This window comes from Symsagittifera roscoffensis, chromosome 3 (genome assembly GCF_963678635.1).
Source record: "Symsagittifera roscoffensis chromosome 3, txSymRosc1.1, whole genome shotgun sequence".
NCBI lineage: Eukaryota > Metazoa > Xenacoelomorpha > Acoela > Convolutidae > Symsagittifera > Symsagittifera roscoffensis.
Window position 1 is genome coordinate 53,063,309 of NC_087064.1, and position 20,133 is coordinate 53,083,441.

Below are 20,133 nucleotides of genomic sequence, written 5' to 3' on the forward strand. Positions count from 1 at the left end.
TCTATTAGCATATATAGCTGCTTTATTTGTGAGTAGTGTTTGCCGATTGTTAAGCGTTCGTGGCCGAGAAGGCAGGGCATGAGATTCAAACTGTCGAGGTCGCAGATTTGATGCCAATACGTATCAAAATTTTATAATTCGAGGCTTACTTCTTTTTTTCTTTTATCAATTTAGAAAGCTGTTTTTTTTCTGTCGTGTTCTCGATAATTTGTGCGAAGCGGAGCTTTGCCTCTGTGCATATCAAACGAGCTGTTATGTAGCAGTTCAGTGCTACTGGCTACCAGGAATCCTTGTTCCAGTTTTCGAAAAATACGACGGAATATGCGGTCGATGTGATTTTTCTCTCTTCAGATAAATTTCGATTTTAAATTAGCCATTTGCGGCGGGTTTTTCATATGAACTGAAAGCCCGTAATTTTTTGAATTCAAAACTAAAAAGATAAATTGTCGGATTCTTTTTTGTCAAGCCACGGGGCTTTAAAAATTGAGAACCTGGAACAAATAACGCGAAACTTCTATCTATACGAGTTAAAAATGCCTGTGACTTGTATCTAGCTATGTTTAAGCGCCAGAGCACATGGTTGCATTTTTAGGCTTTGCATATACCAATACTTGATGGTGGGGGGAGAGCAGCGGAGAGTATGATAGTGCACACTTCGATCCGTCCAGCCATCCATCATTCCAGCAAGCAATTTATTCATCAAGCGATCCATCTGGCCATTTATATATCAAACCAGCCATCAAGACAATTGTTCATTTACCGGCCCATTCTTCCAGCCATCCTTCGTAATCCATTCATCCAATGATCCATCTAGCCAAATAACCGAACAATCATCCATTCGTCCATCCAGCCAGTCATCCCCTTTGTCATCTAACCAACCATCTAGGCATCCATTCCATCAGTCTAACCGCTCATTCATCCGTTCACCCATCCATCGATACATCCATTGAGCTATCGATCCATTCATCTATCCAGCCAGCCATCTATCCAGCCAACTATCTATCTGACCTACCAGCCACCCAATCAGCTATTCATCCAATCAGCCATGAATCAATCCAGCCATCACTCAAGTCATTCATCACTCCAATCAGCCATTCAACGATCCAGCCAAAACTCAAGTCGTTCATCACTTCAGTTATCCATAAATCAAGCAATTCATTAATCCAGCCAGTCATCCATCCATAATTCATCTATCCATTTGTCTAACCATCCATTCATCAAGCCATCCATCTAACCAACAATCTAGCTATAAGTCCATTCAGCCTTCCATCGATCCATCCGTTCATTCATATATCCAATCAGCCATCGATTCGTCCATTGAGCCACCTATCATCCAGCGCCATCCAGCGAACCATCTATCTAGCCATCCTACAAGTTAACCAACCAATCGGCTATCCTTCCAAACAGCCATCCATCGATCCAGCCATCCATGCATCAATCCATTCATTCATCAGGCCAACCAACCATCAAGCCATTCATCTACCTAGACATACATCCATCCATCAAGCCATTCACTACTTAATATCATCCAGCCAACCGTTTAATCATCCATACATCCAGCTAACGAACCATTCAGCTAATCATTCCCATACCCTGCCATTCAGCTACCCAGCTACCAGCTATCAATCCCCCTATCGTACAGGTGAAATTACTGTTGGGTACATATACTTCGTTTTCCAAAAGTTTTTCGAGCCCAAAATTTGTGTGTAATTTTTTTTGGATCAATAGGTGTCGATTCAAGTGTTGTCACCTTATTAACAACTTCATAAGTTAAGTTTGAATGCTAATTTAACTCTAACACTCATCTTTCTGGAAAAGTTTTTTTTTCAAAATGAACTTATTCAAGACAAACTTGGTCAGACTTTTTTCTTCTCAATTCTGTCGGCTAGCTTGTCTGATATTTGTGATATATCGCAAGTGGTTCGAAACTGCTTCAATTCTGTATGCGAAAAAATGTTTGCTCCTTCCTCTTCGAAATATTTATGTATTGGTGCTGCAGGGGTACTTGAAAAATTTGGCGTTCGTCGGCCAAAAGACGTAAATTAAATGGAAAGGGAATGGGTGGCACTGGTGTTAAAGTTTTGAGTGAGAAAATGTTGCCTCTTAAGCCAATTGCATAAATGAATCTGGTCTATTTGTGATGACCAGATTATTTTGGTAATTAAACTTGCGAGAGCAAGTATTTTGTAATCGAGTTACTCGATTTTCTCGTTTAAAACTTCGTTCACAGATTTCACCACTTAACGCGAGGTATTGCATACAGTACACGTTTGTCCTGTTAATTTTGGACGATATTTATTCCTGGCCGATATAAACGTGGTATAAAGATTCATTGGATTTTCTTCTGTGTTCTTAAGAACCAGTATGAACGCAATGAAGACTCTTATTTTGGTCATTTTGACTTTTTTCAGGAAAATGATCTACAATTTATTCAAGCTCATTGATCCAGTTTTTATTAAATTGGGATACAAGCTTTGAAGCCATTTATTTTAGTTTCGGAAGTCGAAAGTTGATGTTTTTAGAGTAAATGAACGTAGTGAAAACTTTTATACAGGTCGCGATGATTTTTGTTTGTCTTTTTCAAGAATTTGTCAAATTTGTACACGCTCAGATATGATTTTGGTGTTTGACTCTTGACTCTTTTTTAAGCTCAGTTCTTTTCTTTTGCTAAAAAGATAGCAAGCTTCACTATCGAACAGCAAAAGGTCACCACAAACGTGATCGGTTTCTAAAAGGAGATTTTAATTTTCCGATTTTTCAGCGTAATAAAAATTTTTCGCTATTGAAACAGTTTTCTCAAATTTGATTATTTTTAATGAGAGTCGATGAACGTAGTGAAAACTCTTATATAGGTTGTGGTGTTTTTTTCAGGAAGTTTACATATTTTTTCTGCTCAAATTTGATTTTTCGCGGTTTGACTTTTGATTTTCCAAGTTTAGTGTATTTCTATTGTTAAAAGGAAGGCAAACTCCACTATCGAACAGCAAAAGTGTTAAGGTCACGAACTACGCGATTGACTTCTAATTTCGAAAGTGGTATATAGGTACCGATTTTCCTGCGAAACAAGCAAATTACCTATTGATCTACTCCAGTTTTTTCAAGTTGTGTTAATTTTGTGTTAAAAAAGTGCCAATCATAGTTAAGAGTAATGAATTTAGTGCTTAGGTCTTGCTGATTTTTTTATCAGGAAAAGTCTTAAAAATTTGTTCACGCTTAATTTTTTTTTTTGCGGTTTGAATTGTGATTTTTTTTCAGTTACATGCATTTCTCTTGTTAAAAGGAAGGCAAACTCCACTATCGAACAGCAAAAGTGTTAAGGTCACGAACTACGCGATTGACTTCTAATTTCGAAAGTGGTATATAGGTACCAGTTTTCCTGCGAAACAAGCAAATTACCTATTGATCTACTCCAGTTTTTTCAAGTTGTGTTAATTTTGTGTTAAAAAGTGCCAATCATAATTAAGAGTAATGAATTTAGTGCTTAGGTCTTGCTGATTTTTTTTTATCAGGAAAAGTCTTAAAAATTTGTTCAAGCTCAATTTTGTTTTTTTTTGCGGTTTGAATTGTGATTTCTTTTTCAGTTCAATGCATTTTTCTTGTAAAAAGGAAGGCAAACTCTACTTTCAAACAGCAAAATTGTAAAGGTCACGAAAAACGTGATCAACTTCTAATTTCGAAAATGGAAATAAATTATCCGATTTCCCAACGCAATAAAAGTTTTACCTATTAATCCAGTTTTCTCAAATGGGTTAATTTTAACAAAAAAGTGTCCATTATAAGTTTTTCTACAAATTCAAAGAGCTTTAAGGCCATCTATTTTTTTCTTCAAAATTCAAGAAGATTTTTGAAAAAACAAGTCGTTTTTTCCAGTTTCCTTGCGTTCATTAGTTTTTTTCCAACTGTTAGTTGGCTTTGATTTTTTTTCGCGAAATTCGAAGAGCTTTAGGGGCATATAATTTGTACTTTCAAATTCGAAAGTCGAAAAGTTTTTTTTCAAATGAGTCAGTTTTTTTATTTCGTTGCGTTCATTGAGAGCTTTCAACTGTTTGTTGGCTATGTCCACCCTTGGGTGTTGGAATTAGGCACTAGATTTTTTTTTTCAAATCATTTTATTCACAGAGTGGTCAATTTAGAATGAAAGGTAAGTTTCACTTGCAGACTGCTGGCATGCTTAGCTTTAAAAATAAATTGTTTTTACTTGATTAATTACCTTAGCACGGGCTTTCAAAGAGTTTCAATAGATAGAAATGGGGATTATGTAAGTTACTGTTTGATTAAAACAGGTACTAGTTTTATGAAAATGTATGAGATCGGGTTTGTTTATTTCATTTTTTTGAGACGCTCTGGAAAAAATTATCACTTTTTTCAAAAATTATCATTTTTTGTAAGTTTTTCTCAAAAACTACTCAATCGATTTTCACAAAAGTAATACCAATGGAAAGTCCGCCTACTTTACCTTGTGCTTGCAAAATCTTTAAGTCTCTTTTCACCTTAACCCACTTTCTACAGCCTTCGGAAAAGTGTGTGGGGGGATTTTTGACCCATACTTGGTTTTTTTTTACCTTATCTCAAAAGCTACCCTCCCCAATCCGAGATTTTGATTTCAAGCAAAAAGACACTATGGGAAGCTCCCCTGCATCAGCGGCTACGCACACTTTTTTCACACCAAATGTTATAGCTCTCAGAAAAGTCAAATTTTCAATTTGTTGACCGTTTTTTGAAACTTTTTGATTTTTCTCGAAAACTACCCTTCCAAATCTGAGATAATTGTTTCAGTGTGTAGAACGAGTTTTGAGAAGCGCCCCTGCATAAGCGGTTAAGCCCAATTTTTTAAAATAAAAAATAACGATCTTCGGAAATGTTGAATTTTCGATTTTTGACCTTTTTGTAAACTTTGTGACTTTTTATCGAAAATTACCCTCCGAAAACTGAGATTTTAATTTCAGTGGTTAGAAAGGCTTATGAGAAGCTCACCTGCATAAGGGGTGTCGACCATTTTTTAACACAGAAAATTATGACCCTCGGAACAGTCAAATTTTCGATTTTTGACCGTTTTTTTTTAAAGCCTTTTGATTTTGCTCGGAAACTACCCTCCCTAATTTGGGATTTTGGGTTCAATAAAAAGAAAAAGTCGACAGAAGCTCCGCTGTGTAAGCGCTCATGTCCAAACTTAAGTTATTGCCTTCAGAAAAATCGATGTTTTGATTTCTCAGCTTTTTTGAAACTTTTTGACTCCTCTCGAAAACATTTTATCTGATATCACAGGCTTAATCGAGGCAAAAGGTTGTTGAAAAGATCTGTTGATAAAATGCTACGCCTTAAAAATTGTTTAAAAAAATTATGTCCCTGGGAAAATTCCAAAACCATAAAATTTTTTAAATTGTTTTAGAGCAACAATGAAGATTTTGAATGAAGCCCAATTTTGAAATTTTTGAAGTTACCGATTTCATCCCGCAGCAGTACAACAAAATTAATTGGTAACTCAAAATTAATTAAACAGGTAACTCCTGTTTTAGCTGGGCTTCTAGTGTATATGGGATCGGTTTTTTTCTTTTTTTAACTTTTTTTTGAGACGCTTGGAAATTGTTTTCATTTGTTGTAGGAAGCTTCCCCTGCATCAGCGGCTACCACAAATTTTTTTTCACACAAAATTTTATGGCCCTCAGTAAAGTCAAATTGCCTATTCTTTAACCGTTTTTGAAACTTTTAGACTGGTCTCGAAAACTACCACCCACCCCGAATCTGAGATTTTGATTCAATACGTAGAATGGGTTGTGGAAAGCTCCCCTGTATAAGCGGTTATGCCCCTTTTTTTTACACAAAACGATATCCCACGTGGAAAAGTCAAGTTTTAGACGTTTTGATCGTTTTTTGAAAACTTTTTGATTTTCTTGAAAACTACTCTCCCGAATCTGAGTTATTGATTTCATTCAAAAGCGCGGATTGTGGCAAGTTTTCTTGCATGATTGGTTATCCCAAAATTGTTTTCAAAAAAATTATGACTTTCGGAAAAGTCAAATTTTTGATTTTTTAACCCTTTTTTGAAACTTCTTTGACTTTTCTCGAAAACTACCCGCCCAAAACTGAGATTATGGTTTCAAGGGGTCAAACTAGTCGTGAAAAATTTTCATCCACAAGCGTTTACGCCTAATATTTTTCACACAAAAAATTTAAACTCTCGGAAAAGTCAATTTTTTTACTCTTTTTGAAAACAACTCAACTTGATCGGATTTGATCGAAGCAACAGGTTGTGGGAAGCCTCCGTGCATAAGATGCTAAGCCTTGAAGTTGAATAAAAATTTATGTCTCTGGGAAAATTCTTGATCACTATAACTTCGCTCATATTTTAATAGAGCAATAACTAGGTTTTGGGTGAAGCCCAATTTTGAAATTGTTGAAATTACCTATTTCATCCAGCATCAGTACAACAAAATCATAAATTATCAAACAGGTAAACAATTGACAGGTAAACAACCAAACAGGTAAACTAACTGGGAGAGCCATTTTTTTTAAATGTTGCAGATCCGCGTAGTTTTTCGGAATTTAGTGTACAATTTTTTAGATTGACAATATTAGTATATATTTTTAAACAGATCTTTTCCTTCCGTTTTTTTTCCTGTCAGTCGGAAAAATCAGTAAATGTAAGCGTTTGTATCAAGCTTATATAGGTCGTAATTTTTTTTAAGTTCACCTTCTTTAAAGGAAGGCAATCTCCACTATCGAACACCAAAGTGTAAAGGGCCCGAAAAACGTGATCGTTTTCTACTTTCGAAAGTGGGTTTTAGGTTTTGTTTTTTTCCCAGCGGAAATTTTCCGTCACAAATCGTGCTTCAATTCAAAGATCTTTAAGGGCATATACTTTTACTTTGAAATTACTGTTTTTTCTCTTTCCTTGCGTTCATTGACTCTTTTCCAACTCTCTCGACTGTTGTTTTTATCTGAACGCAAATTTGAGAAATAAATATGATCTTCTCTTCTGTTACAAATAATTCTCCAAAATGAGTTTATCGAATGAGTTTTTCAAAATCCCGAATAGTTATGGATTTCTTCGTGGCTCCTGCAATTTTTGAAAGTTTGACATACGTTGAAAGTTATCGTTAGTCAGTTCTGTCTGTTGTTAATATATCGCTTTTTGCATAGCTTCGCTTAGCCTTTGGTTTATTAATGATTTTTGCGTGACAAGTAACGCTATTGTTTCGCTTTTGTGTTGTGCAGTGCATTGCAAACGTTAAATTTTTGAATCATTTCTCGTAACACAGTGTTGATTTAAATTATCCGGACAAAACGAATAAAACTTGATTTTTCGAACGCGTTTTTCTCAAATTGGGTTGAGATCGGACAAAAAGTGAAGCTACAAAAGTTGCAAAGTGATGAGAACAAAAGAATTAATATGGTGCATTTGTTCTCCGAAATTCTCAACCAAAATTTTACCCCAAAAAGGGGTCATTTTGACTTTTTATAATTAATCAAGAATTACACTGAAACTGCTTTGTTAATTATTGCTAAATATATGTCACAAGAAGCCTCTTATGTGTCCAACAAAGTGCCAGAAAGGTGAAGTCTCCAAAAATTTGCGTAAATTTTTTAAAATTAGTTTTTAAGCAAAGATTTTGGGTTTTATATTGTAAAAATTACAATATTAAAAATTACAGTATTCAGCAAGAATAGTTTCTCTTATACAGGTTTTTGTAGATTTATTTCTTCTATAACTTTGTTGAGCTATGTAAGAGGCTTCTTGTGATATATCGTTTTCTACTTTCGAAAGTGGGTTTTAGGTTTTGTTTTTTTCCCAGCGGAAATTTTCCGTCACAAATCGTGCTTCAATTCAAAGATCTTTAAGGGCATATACTTTTACTTTGAAATTACTGTTTTTTCTCTTTCCTTGCGTTCATTGACTCTTTTCCAACTCTCTCGACTGCTGTTTTTATCTGAACGCAAATTTGAGAAATAAATATGATCTTCTCTTCTGTTACAAATAATTCTCCAAAATGAGTTTATCGAATGAGTTTTTCAAAATCCCGAATAGTTATGGATTTCTTCGTGGCTCCTGCAATTTTTGAAAGTTTGACATACGTTGAAAGTTATCGTTAGTCAGTTCTGTCTGTTGTTAATATATCGCTTTTTGCATAGCTTCGCTTAGCCTTTGGTTTATTAATGATTTTTGCGTGACAAGTAACGCTATTGTTTCGCTTTTGTGTTGTGCAGTGCATTGCAAACGTTAAATTTTTGAATCATTTCTCGTAACACAGTGTTGATTTAAATTATCCGGACAAAACGAATAAAACTTGATTTTTCGAACGCGTTTTTCTCAAATTGGGTTGAGATCGGACGAAAAGTGAAGCTACAAAAGTTGCAAAGTGATGAGAACAAAAGAATTAATATGGTGCATTTGTTCTCCGAAATTCTCAACCAAAATTTTACCCCAAAAAGGGGTCATTTTGACTTTTTATAATTAATCAAGAATTACACTGAAACTGCTTTGTTAATTATTGCTAAATATATGTCACAAGAAGCCTCTTATGTGTCCAACAAAGTGCCAGAAAGGTGAAGTCTCCAAAAATTTGCGTAAATTTTTTAAAATTAGTTTTTAAGCAAAGATTTTGGGTTTTATATTGTAAAAATTACATTATTAAAAATTACAGTATTCAGCAAGAATAGTTTCTCTTATACAGGTTTTTGTAGATTTATTTCTTCTATAACTTTGTTGAGCTATGTAAGAGGCTTCTTGTGATATATATTTCTCTGCAATTAACAAAGTAGTTTCAGCGTAATTCTTGATTAATTAAAAAATACTTATCTAATTTGGGGTAAAATTTTGGTTGAGATTTTCGGAGAACAAAATGCGCCATATTAATTCTGGTGAAATTCTTAGCAACTTTTGTTCAGTTCACTTTTTGTCCTATCTCAACCCAATTTCAGACAAACGCGTTTGAAATTTCAAGTTTGTTCGTTTCGTCCGGATAATTTAAATCAGCACTGTAGTCTTATTTTAATACGTTTGACTTCGTGCGTGAATTCTTGATTGATGAAAAAGTATAAAATCCTTAATGCGCTAATTATTTCTGTAAACTGTCTCTTCTCTTCAGTTGAGTGTTTTTACAAAATGATTGGTTGAAGAATGTTTTATTGCTGTTGCCCTGCAGTAATCGTGTAGCTTATTCGAGTTTGAATTAATCTCTAAATTATGAATTTAAAAACTCATAAATAGCTTCAATTGACGGTGGAATTTTTGGCAGTAATTTATATGCAGAAACCAGAAGAGAAATCTGTGATTTATATGAATCAACAAAAGACTGTCATCAAGCATTAAAATGAATTTATGACATTGTCTGACGTTTGATGAGTACTTCATCAGTTAGGTCGATCTACTTTCCGTATCTGATCCATGTCTTCTTTTGTTCTCTTTTCTCTTTGTTAGAAAATAGTGTTTCTGCTGTTGGATAGTTGGCTGCTACTGGTAGTGTGCTAACGGTTAGAGGAGACTGCCTGTAACAAGTGAAGCGTCAATATATGAGAAAAATTGCCGAGGGCTTTGAATGTTTTTGCGGTTTCGATGGGAAAAATTGGTTTTCGATGCAGCTCTAAAATGATAAATTGATCTTTGTTGTTTGCCCTCCAAAAAACGGTTTTTTGATTACATTTATATTAAATGTAAAAACGAATTTCAACGCCTTTTGCAAAATAATTTCAACAAAAAAAGGAAGGTATCAAAATTTTGTGGTTTTTATAAATTCGTTAACTTACTTTGTGTAGGTCCACCATCTTGCCAATTGCAGTGTATTCATCATCCTAGACACTTCTTCAGTAGAAGGAGCTTTGCCAAGTCTCGGATAAGTGTAATCTGATCTAATCTGAGAAGCACACAGACATAAAAACAGGATCAAAAAGGGACAAAACGATGTTATTGAATGCATTTCTGTTTCAGGTGTTGTGACAAAAAAAGATTACTATGAATTACACAAAATTGAGACGACCGCGGGGCGATATTGAAAATATAATTCAATTTGCACCGGGTCCACAGGGAAAATGTTGATGAGATTTTATGCGTACGTCAGAGTCAAAACGCAAGATTTATGTCAAAATAATTATTTATTAGCCGTTTGATAAGGACACAAGGATGACTTCAATTTTTAAAGGAACTTGACAAGTCTAATTGAATGTGAGAAAGTACTTGATTGATGATTTGTAGGTTAGAGATTGCTCCTATAATATAGCAACGTTTATGAAGACAGGTGCATTTCATAAGAAGTCATTGAAACGTTCTCGAAAAGCTGTGATGTCCATTTAACAAAATTTAATAGATAGATTATTGAACTATTGACCAATATAATAATAACTAACCAAAATGGTTGAACGAAAATTTTTTAAATGATGATTAAAGCTAATTTTAAAGTCTTTCGTATCTACTCGAAGTCATGCAGGTTTTTAATATTTAAATTTAAATTACATGAAATCTCGCAAAACACTTCATTAAAATGGAAAAAAAATCATTTTAAGCACTACAATAAAATGAAAATAACAAAGGTAAAATGAAAATAATTGAAGAAAAAAATGAAAATGGAAAAAAAAACTAGGAACCACAAAATTTTTGGTATTCATAGTTTTTTTCGATTTTCTTTTTTTTCTTCAATTGTTTTTACCCTTGCGATTATACTTACTGTCGCATATTGCAATATATATCTCAATATATCCTAATGCGGTTTTGTGTTTCAGTACGGATGGGTCGTGAAAACTTTTAAAACTTGATGAATTTTTTTTAACAACAGTTTTGGTTTTCGGTTCAACAGGGTTGGACCTAAAATTGTTGCCGCTCGGCAAAGGATTTCCAAAGTTTTTTAAGGCTGTTTATGAATATCATCCGATACAAACGTGAAGTAGTTTTTTCGAAGTCTACAAGTTGGTTTTTCAAGTAATTTTTACAACTTAATTTTTCAGATTTTTTTAAAATTCACTATCTTGTAGAGCAATGTTTTTTTGTATCGCAAGTGCTGCGAAGCTCCGCTTCACTTCTGTGTATATAGTCTGTTATTAATCAAATTTTTTAATCAAGAAAAAGGTCGTGAACTTGTTCACGCTTTTTGATTTTGGGCTGAATTTCAGTTTTTTTTTTTTGGTTTTTCTTAGTACCATTGAAATTCATCAAGCTCAGTCATTAAATTCATTTACAAGGCAGATTGAACTCGCAGCTATGTCGTGAAACATTGTGAATTGTTTTAAGCGAAAGTAGATTTCGATTTTCAGAATTCACATCGATACAAAAAATACATTGATTCAGCTTTCTCGAATAAATTAAAATTTATGATCAATACTTTTAAGTTAATGAAAAAGTGTTGATCATAAAAGATTCTTGAATTCAGATGTTTTTTTTTCGGTTTTATTGGACTCATTAACTCTTGCCCATCTGTCCTTTTGCTAACTTTCATATTCAAATTGTAGAAAATGAATTGTAATTGCTTAATTTGATTTTGTCAATAAAAATTCGAAGTAAATAGTAGTAATTAAAATAGTGATCAGAGGTGTAAGAAATGAACAAAGATGTCAAGTTGGAAAAAAGTTACAGAAAGTTGTTAAAGCTGTTTTTCATGAAGAAAGTAAAAGTGACGAATTGATTTATACAATATTTGAACAATGATTATGCAATTTTTTCCAACCTTGATAGCAATTCGTCTCTCTTTTTTGTTCTAAAGGGAATTTTTGCTCCGGCTTTTTCACGAAGTGGGAAGGAACTATGTTGTAAGGTGTTTTTTTTTCAAAGCATTTTGACTACCTCAAAGCCATCTCATAGGTTGTTAAGTCGGTAATGATATTAAAGCCCTTTCAGTCGTGATTCGCGTTCCAAATGCTTAAAAATGGTCTCAGTTTTGGGAAAATGCTTGTCTGAATATTTTCGGTTTTCAGACTAATTTAGGCAGCCCACCGCCAAATTTGTTTCTTCTACAATTTTAAGGTTATTTTAGCTTCTTTTACCGCTCATTCCTGAATTTTTTCATCAAATTAAATTGCCGTGTAAAAAGAAAATTGGAAAAGTTTCTTCTGTTGTCATACAGGATTTCTTTGTTTTGAATTTTTTTCTTAGTTCAGTGTGGCCGAAACATCAGTGTGGGATGCTTGCTTATCAACTAGAAATACTTGTTTCTTTAGGTTTTTGAGTACGCAAACCTGGGATCTCTGGACACGTACCTTCGCAACAAGAAACCAAAACTAACTGTACAAATGCTCTGGATGTTTTGCCAGCAAATTCTTCTCGGTCTCGCTTTCCTGCACGAGAGAAGACTACTGCACAGAGACATAGCGGCCAGGAATATCCTCGTGTTCGATTCGGAGTTGGTAAAGTTGGCCGACTTCGGACTGAGCAAATTTCTTCCTGACGAGTCGTATGATTCGTACACTGCAGAGTCGGCTGTCATGCCTGTTGCATGGTAAGGATAACGTCTATTGCCTGACAACTTTTCTTCGTGGGAGCTTGTTTTGTTCGAGTTAGTGTTTCGTAAATTTATGGATTTGTTGCTATAAGAATAATAAATGCGGTGTGCGATTCGCAGATGAAATCTCGAGGGCTATCCAGCCTTTTTTATGATATGCCTTACTCTTATTTCTTACATTTGAGACTTAATTATTATCTTGAGCGATGCTCATTTTTGCGATTCTTGGCCATTTTTCGACCGACTAAAACTTTCGCATGGTACCTCTATTGCAGTTTGCTCTATTTTAGTTTGCGAGCAGGCTTGTGATTATGAATTACTCAAATAAACGGAAATCAAGATGGGAAGAATATGTGCTAATAGCATAGTAAATGGACATTGTTGTTTCTCATTAAAAATGATTTAAGATATAACCAGTTTTAACGTAATCTTTCAAAAAGTTTCAGAAATGAGTTTAATTTTTACAAGAAAGATTTTTGGTTCAAGGAAAGGTCGTTAATGGATGGCTTTTCACATTTTGTCGGGACGATTTTCTAAGTTTTCGTATGGAATTTGCTGCTCCTTGTTGTATAAAATCTCCTGTATTAAAGGTCTGCGCCCGAATCTCTGAAATACAAGAGGTACAGTGCAGCCAGTGACATCTACATGTTCGGTGTGACCTGTTGGGAGATATTTTCCTTCGCAGATCACCCCAGGCCCAGACTGACGGCCAACGAGGTATGGTATCATTGCTTATGATTTTTCATTGGCTTTTGCTTGAAACGTTAGTCACGGGACATCGAAATTGCAACTTTTAGTTTGGAAGCGACGAAATGAACGAAAATTTTTTCACTTTTCTGCCTTTTTCTCTGCAACTCCACGGTTCCACGGTTGCAATTTTGACATATGATAAATGAAACTGATAATTAGAGTATAGTCGGATAGAAATTTGTAAACATTTTTTTTCAAAACGTCGTTCGGTCATTTAATTAGAGGGCGGCAGATAAGTTGTTCTTGATTCCAAAAATCCCCGAAAACAGCGAAAGCAGTTGGAAATTTTGATGAGCATTCTGGATAGCCAGGCTTCTAAGATAGATCCTAATTTAGGATTTTGCTTATATAAAAAGCAATTCATTAAACAACTCAGTTACGAAATAAAAATTCACTCCGAATTTGGCAGTTTACTGTAATAATACTGAATTTTCAGTCAACTTCCGTCTAAGAGCTTATCAAAGTTTTTAGGTTTTTTTCAGTGAAATTTCATTTGAGGGCCTAGTTTAGATGCTTAGTTTTCGAACAAATGCTTCAAGTTCAAAATTTCAAACCGTTTTGCTGTTTACGGGGATTTTTCGGCATTAAGAACCCCTCTTTGAAGCCCTCTAATAAAATGACCAAACGATGCTTTGAAAACAAATTTAAGCCGTTTTTTTAATACCTATATTCTAATTAACAGTTTTTTTTAAAATTATATTTACACTAGCGAGCCTGCGCGAGAAGTTTATTAATACTTCTTAGAAATCTTCTTTTTTCTAACCTAATTCGTAATAAAAAGTGTTTACAATGTGGTTTTTTTTGCTATAATCACAATCTGTTGCATTGGACATTTCATAGCATCTGTTCTCTGCTTTATTTGTGGCTAGTGTTTGTTATTTGTTAAGCGTCCGTGGCTGAGTGGTTAGTGCGAGAGACCTCTAGTCTCTAGATTGCAGGTTGAATCCGAGACGTAGCCGAATTTTTCTTTATTAGAGGCTTATTTCTACTTTCTTATCGCACTTGATAGAATTTCTTTTTGTCATGGTCGCCCTTTGCGCAGCTTGGCCTCTGTGTTCAAATTTTCAAGCGTAAAATTCTAGTTGTTGTAGGGACAGCCTCAGAAATGGAAAATTTTTTCTTGATTCAAACCATTATTAGTCTTCGATGGAGTCTAATGACCGTGGTCAGCTGAAGCCCCTGATCAATTTGTTTTGGCGATGAGACAATTTGTCGAGAGCGACAACTGGTTTTATTTAGAAAAAGCGACGTTTCGAAGAGTGCAGCACTTGTTAGAAGCGACAGACAATTCAAAACAAGGCTCCGCTGTGATTAAATTCGGTACGAGAGGAATAAAGCGCGTGAATAAATTTGTGCTGCTCAATCTAATGTAACGAATGGTTGCATGATCGTAATTATTTCCTGGTGCTATTTGTCGCTTTTGAAAAAATGAAAAAGTCTAAATTTTCTTTTTCGACGAGTTGTCGCCTCATGCTTTAGTTTGCCACATTGACTATTGCTTTTTTAATCATTCATAAAAACTTTATTATTAAAGCTAGAAACGTGAATCTTTAAATGGGGATTCGCAATCATACTATGTGAAGATCTTTAGCTAAAGATTCACAAAACCAACACACTTTACACTGTTTGCTGTTTACTAGCAGCAGCTGGAATTTCGTTTTTAAGAGTCGATACTCGTAGTTCAGACTCTTATATAGGTCAGGATGATTTTTTTATTTTTTTTTTCAGGAAAGTCTTAAAGTTTGTCCAGGCTCAAATTTACTTTTTCGCGGTTTGATTTTTGATTTCTCTTTAAGTTCAGTTCATTCCCTGTGTTAAAAGGAAGGTAAAAATTTTTTATCGAACAGTAAAAGTTTTGATGTCACGTAAAACGTGATCGACTCCTTGTTTCGAAAGGGGAATTTAGTTTTCAGATTTCCCAACTGAATATAAACTTTAATGATCCAGTTTTCTCAAATTGGGTCAACTTTATCTTTTTATCATAACTGTTACGAGTGCGAATCGTAAATTGTTCTTGAAATTCAAAGAGCCTTAAGGCCATAGATTTTTCATTTTGAAGTTCTAATGTTGAAATTTGTAAAAAAAAAAAAAAAAAAAAACTTTTTTTTTTCTGTTGACTTCGTTCATTGACTTTTTCCAATTGTCTGTTGGCTATGTTGTTTAGATGCTGGTTAAACTGGAAAATGGCGAAGTTTTACCACAGCACGACTTCTGTCCCGACAACATCTACAACCTCGTGCTCTCCTGCTGCTCGTTTGCTGCTGCCGAAAGACCAGACACACATACCCTGGTCGTACAGTGGGGAAACCACAGACCGAAGATGCTCACGGCTATCAAAGGGTGCTCAAATGCGGGCAAGTTACACTTCGAGAAAGGAGACCAGATATTTGTGCTATCAGAACCGTAAGTCAGCCACAACTGCTTTGTTTGAAGACAACAAGGGAGCTGGAAGTTTTTTCTGGTTGAGTTGAATCGGTATCTATTTTCTGGTGCGGGTATAGCCTCGTGTTAGATGATCAGTTCATTTTTCTCCAAAACATACCCCTTGTTTTAGGGCAAATTCTTGTTCAATTTTCATGCTCTTATTACACAGCACATGATCTAGCTTTATAGAACGCCTTTTTGTATTTCCCAGCGTAGTGACTTTCCTCTAGAAATCTGAGTTTGAACACCGTATTACCGATGTTTTTGTTTTTTGCTTTTGTGCATTTTTCTTTTGTTGAGAGTCGATGACCTTACTTATATAGGTCGTGATGATTTTTTTCATTTGTTTTTTTTTTGCAGGAAAATGAAAAAATTGTTTCGTGAATTTCAAAGAGCTTTAAGGGCATGTATTTTTTCTTTCAAGTCAGTATTTGTTTCCGTTCTTTTGCATTCATTGACTTTTTTCAACTGTCTGTTAGCTTTGTTTTAAGGATATGGGAGTTGTAAAGCCGCTAAAATGTAATAATGGAGATGTTAGATTTATTTATGGCTGTGGAGATTTATTTTGCAGCCTTGACACTGACGCGGGTCAAATCATGAAGGGACAAAACAAACGAACTTTTGGCGTAGGCTACTTCCCCTTCTCCCTAGTTCAATCAGACCACAACAATCACAAATCCATCATTGGATCATCAAAATCGAAACAAACATCCAAATCTACCTCGGCTGCAGCAGTTGCTTCATCTTCAGCTACCAGTTCAGCCCAACCCTCTCCCCATCTTAGTAATCAGAGGGCAGCGAAACAGTCAGCAGTGCCCAATGTCGGTACGGCTGCCGCTTTGGCTGCGAAGTCTGTTCTTGTGCATGTGACGCAACCGCCGATAGTGGCAGATGAGTGTTCTGCGTGGGACTCTGATCTGTATGAGACTTCGAGAGCTGAAACTGCTTATACGACAATCAATAATAATAGCAACAATGAGTAAGGCAGTTCAGGTTTACTAGATGGGGGGTATTAAATGAAGCTTTTTTCAAAGCTTTTTTGTCAGTTAGGTACCAATTTATTTATTTTTACGCTTGCGATTAGCGTGATCAAATCGGAACTTTTTTTTTCCAGTAAACTGATCACTGAAGCACTTGATAGCTTGTTTCATAATCAATTTAAGTTCTGGGTCTGATATCCTGAAGAGAACGTCCATACCTGGTACTCCAAAGATCGAGGGTTAGAATCCGGTCAGATCAGGACCTGTTTTTTGATAACTGATCAGGATTCTTTTGTTGTTTAAAAAAGAATAATATCGGAATTTAGTTTGTCTGCCTATATTGGGCGTCTTAGTTGCCACAGCATGTAAGGCGGTAGGTAATTGAGATATATCATTCTCATCCTATTTAAACAAAACATTGAATGGATCCTTATTTTATTACACGTACTCAGCGTAGTGTTCTAATGCGATATAACTTTTTTCAACCAAAAAATAAAAGTAGCAAAAAAGCAGGGTAGCATTAAAATCTGATGTATATCCTCAATTGATTTAAATCCGAGTTTTATTGTTTTTTTTTTATTTTTTTGGAAATTTTTTTTTAAGTATCAATTTTTTTCAATTGAAATTACTGATTCAGCACCCGAAAGCAGAATACAAGTTGGGTCTTTTAGGTTATACTCCCCTAAATTATGAAAAAATGAAATGAAATTTTTTATTATATAATTGGGACATTGTTACTAGGAAATGTAGTGGTAATTATTATGTGACTGGGACAACTGTATTATTATGGGACTGGTAAAAACAAATCATTTTTACTTAATTGAGCCTCAAACTTGACTTTTTTCTCCAATTTTCTGGGCATGAATTTCATTAAAAGGGTGCTAAATGCGTATTTAATTGTCGTTAAGTTCGCTTTTTTTGCCATTTTCTAGCTTAATTCCTACGATATAGCGTATTCCTACTCGTCAGTAAGCAGACAAATACTGTATTAACCAATCAAAATTGAGACAAGGAAGAAATTAATAAGTAATAATTATTTATCTCGAAAGTTTGCTTTCTCATCTCGATTCTGATTGGTTAACACAGTATTTGTCTGCTTACTGACGAGTAGGAATACGCGGTTGTTTAAATACAGACCGCACTCCTCATTGTATATACTGCACAGCTGCTATATTTGTTTACCGCGACAGAATGATGCAATAAACTTGCGCAGTTGATTTTTTTGACTTTTATTCTTTGATTAAAATCATTGGTTTAAATCAGGGTGATTTTAGTCAAGCAACACTGCAAAAAAGTGCTAATTTTGGCGTCATGTTTAAAAAAAGCTTAAAAGAGCTGCTTTAGGTGGCCTTTTTGAATCATGAGTCTGCATTGGCACTATAATACCATATGCCTTGACATTTGATTTATTACAACACTTGATGTTTTTTTAGTTGATTAATTAATGCGAGAAAAGATTAATTTTTGAAAACTTTATAATTTATAAAAAATTTTGCATAATCTAAAGAAAATTTGGCTTACATAATTTATAGAAAATTTGGTTTTACACTTTCCAATTTGTTGCATGCAAAATAGTTAGTGCGTCCGCCTTTAGTTTTTACATTTCAAAATTATAACCTAAAAATATGCTATTTCTGCATTTTAAAGCCAAGTCGTTTGCATTTTTTCACTTGTGCTTGCGAAGCTGCAGCTTCGCCTGTCTATTTTTTGAAATAATGTTTTTGGTTCGCGTGCTAATATAACAAAAAATATAACTGTTTAGCTACCTATTCGCAAATTGTTCCTTTGACTGATTCGAGTTAATTAAATTAGCTCTGCTTTGTGTCAAATACCATAAAACATCTAGTGTCAAGGTTATTTTGATTTTTTAAAATTGTCTGAGTTGGCTTGTGAGAGTATTGGTGCCTACTGCTATAACTGAGATCAAGTAAAGACCTAAGTAATAAAAAAATTAAAAAAACAAAATAACACTGACTGTTTTCAAAATGATAGTTTTTGTGGTACTTTTTGTGCCTCTTTGAAGATTTCTACACTGAATTTAAAAAATGTAAAAAAAATTAACCTGCGAGGATTTCTCTTTAAAATTATGTGTTAAATATTGCAATTTGTGAAACTGTTGGTCTGAATTAGGCTCGCTTTAATTCACTTATCTATGATGCTCAACGCAATTTGTTTTATCTCGTCAAAAAAAATCTCAATCTGAACCGTTCAAATAATCATTCACATTTGAGTTGATCGAATCTGATTGGTTTTGATATTTATTCAATAGACTCGATCTGTTTTTATCAATACTTTTAATTCGAGGCCTTTTTCTGTGTGTTCTTGCTTTGTTATTTTGCCGTTTTTTAAGTTGGTTTTACCGTTTTTTGTGGAGTGCAAGCGTGATTTCTGTGAAATAAAATTTGATACGGGGTGGCTGACAAAAAGTCACGTCACAAAGAGATTGCTCTTCTTTGTTATAATAGTTGGAAAGTTAAGCGTGTGTATTGCTTTTTCTTTGTTTCCTTATTGCTGTTTTTTCTAGATTTGGATCATCAATTCTTTTTTTATAGAGCGTTAACTGCGTACAAAAAAAAAACGATTGAACCTGAAGGCGGAATTGACTAATCGATACAATTGAACATGCTCAGTATAATTTACCAGAATTTTTCAATTTATTACAGGTGCGAACGCAATTGTAATCGGGAACTTTTTCCCGTAAATTTTTTTTGTTTTTTTTATCGATCCTTAGCAACTTGCAAGCCGCTATCCACATGGCGTGGAGGTAATGCGCTTTGAGTCGGGGCCGTACCCTGTCTCTAAAATTGAATCTTTTCCTGGAAAGGTTGGGTATTCAGACTTTTTGTTGTCGGCTTATGTTTGGCGGCTAAGTTACTACACCGTGGAATTTTTTTGAGCTGTAAACAGTAAGCAGTTTTCATTTCAGAATCAAGTGTCGTTGATTGAATCCTGTAATTTGTTTGTAAATTTTCTACCCCTGACTTGTATATTTTTCTTCGTTTTTTGTTTTTGTTTTCCCCAAAAAGTTTCATTCGGCCTAAATGATTTTGGAGCTTGTGTTTTGTCGTTTTAGTTTTTTTTCATCAGTTTAGGGGTAATCAAAGATTATTAAGAGTCGATGATCGTAGTTAAGACTCATATATAAGTCGCCATAATTTTTTTGCAATTTTTTTCAGGAAAAGTCTTAAATTTGTTAAGGCTCAATTTTATTTTTTCGAGGTTTGACTTGTTTTCTTGTAAAGTTCAGTTCAATTCCTTTGTTGAAAGGAAGGCAAACTCCTTTATCGAACAGCAAAATTATTAAGGTCTGTAGTTTTGAAAGTGGAATGTAATTCACAAATGTCCCAGCGAATTTTAAAACTCATCCATCAATCCAGTGTTTTCTAGCAAAAAAGCCAATCATAAATTGTTCTTGAAAATTGAAGGGCTTTAAGGCAATCTGTTTTCTTTGAAATTCGAAACGATATTTTCTTCAAAAAATAAGTCAGTTTTTATTCTGTTACTTGAGACATTGACTCTATTCCAAATGAATATTGGCTCTATACTTTGTTAATTTT

The 20,133-nt window shown here is 34.4% G+C and overlaps 2 protein-coding genes across 2 annotated transcripts in view; both read left to right on the plus strand.

Moving 5' to 3' along the window:
- The window catches only part of LOC134841220 (probable splicing factor, arginine/serine-rich 7), a 446,664-nt gene that overhangs the window by 392,973 nt on the left and 33,558 nt on the right, over positions 1-20,133 (plus strand). The gene's annotated exons all lie outside the window — the stretch shown is intronic.
- LOC134842316 (uncharacterized) overlaps positions 1-20,133 on the plus strand; it is a 29,774-nt gene that overhangs the window by 1,652 nt on the left and 7,989 nt on the right. Inside the window, exons 4-7 of the mRNA XM_063858594.1 lie at positions 12,142-12,419; positions 13,013-13,139; positions 15,337-15,575; positions 16,168-16,575. Of these exons, the coding sequence (XP_063714664.1) occupies positions 12,142-12,419; positions 13,013-13,139; positions 15,337-15,575; positions 16,168-16,575 (1,052 nt within the window). The remainder of the gene's footprint in view (positions 1-12,141; positions 12,420-13,012; positions 13,140-15,336; positions 15,576-16,167; positions 16,576-20,133) is intronic.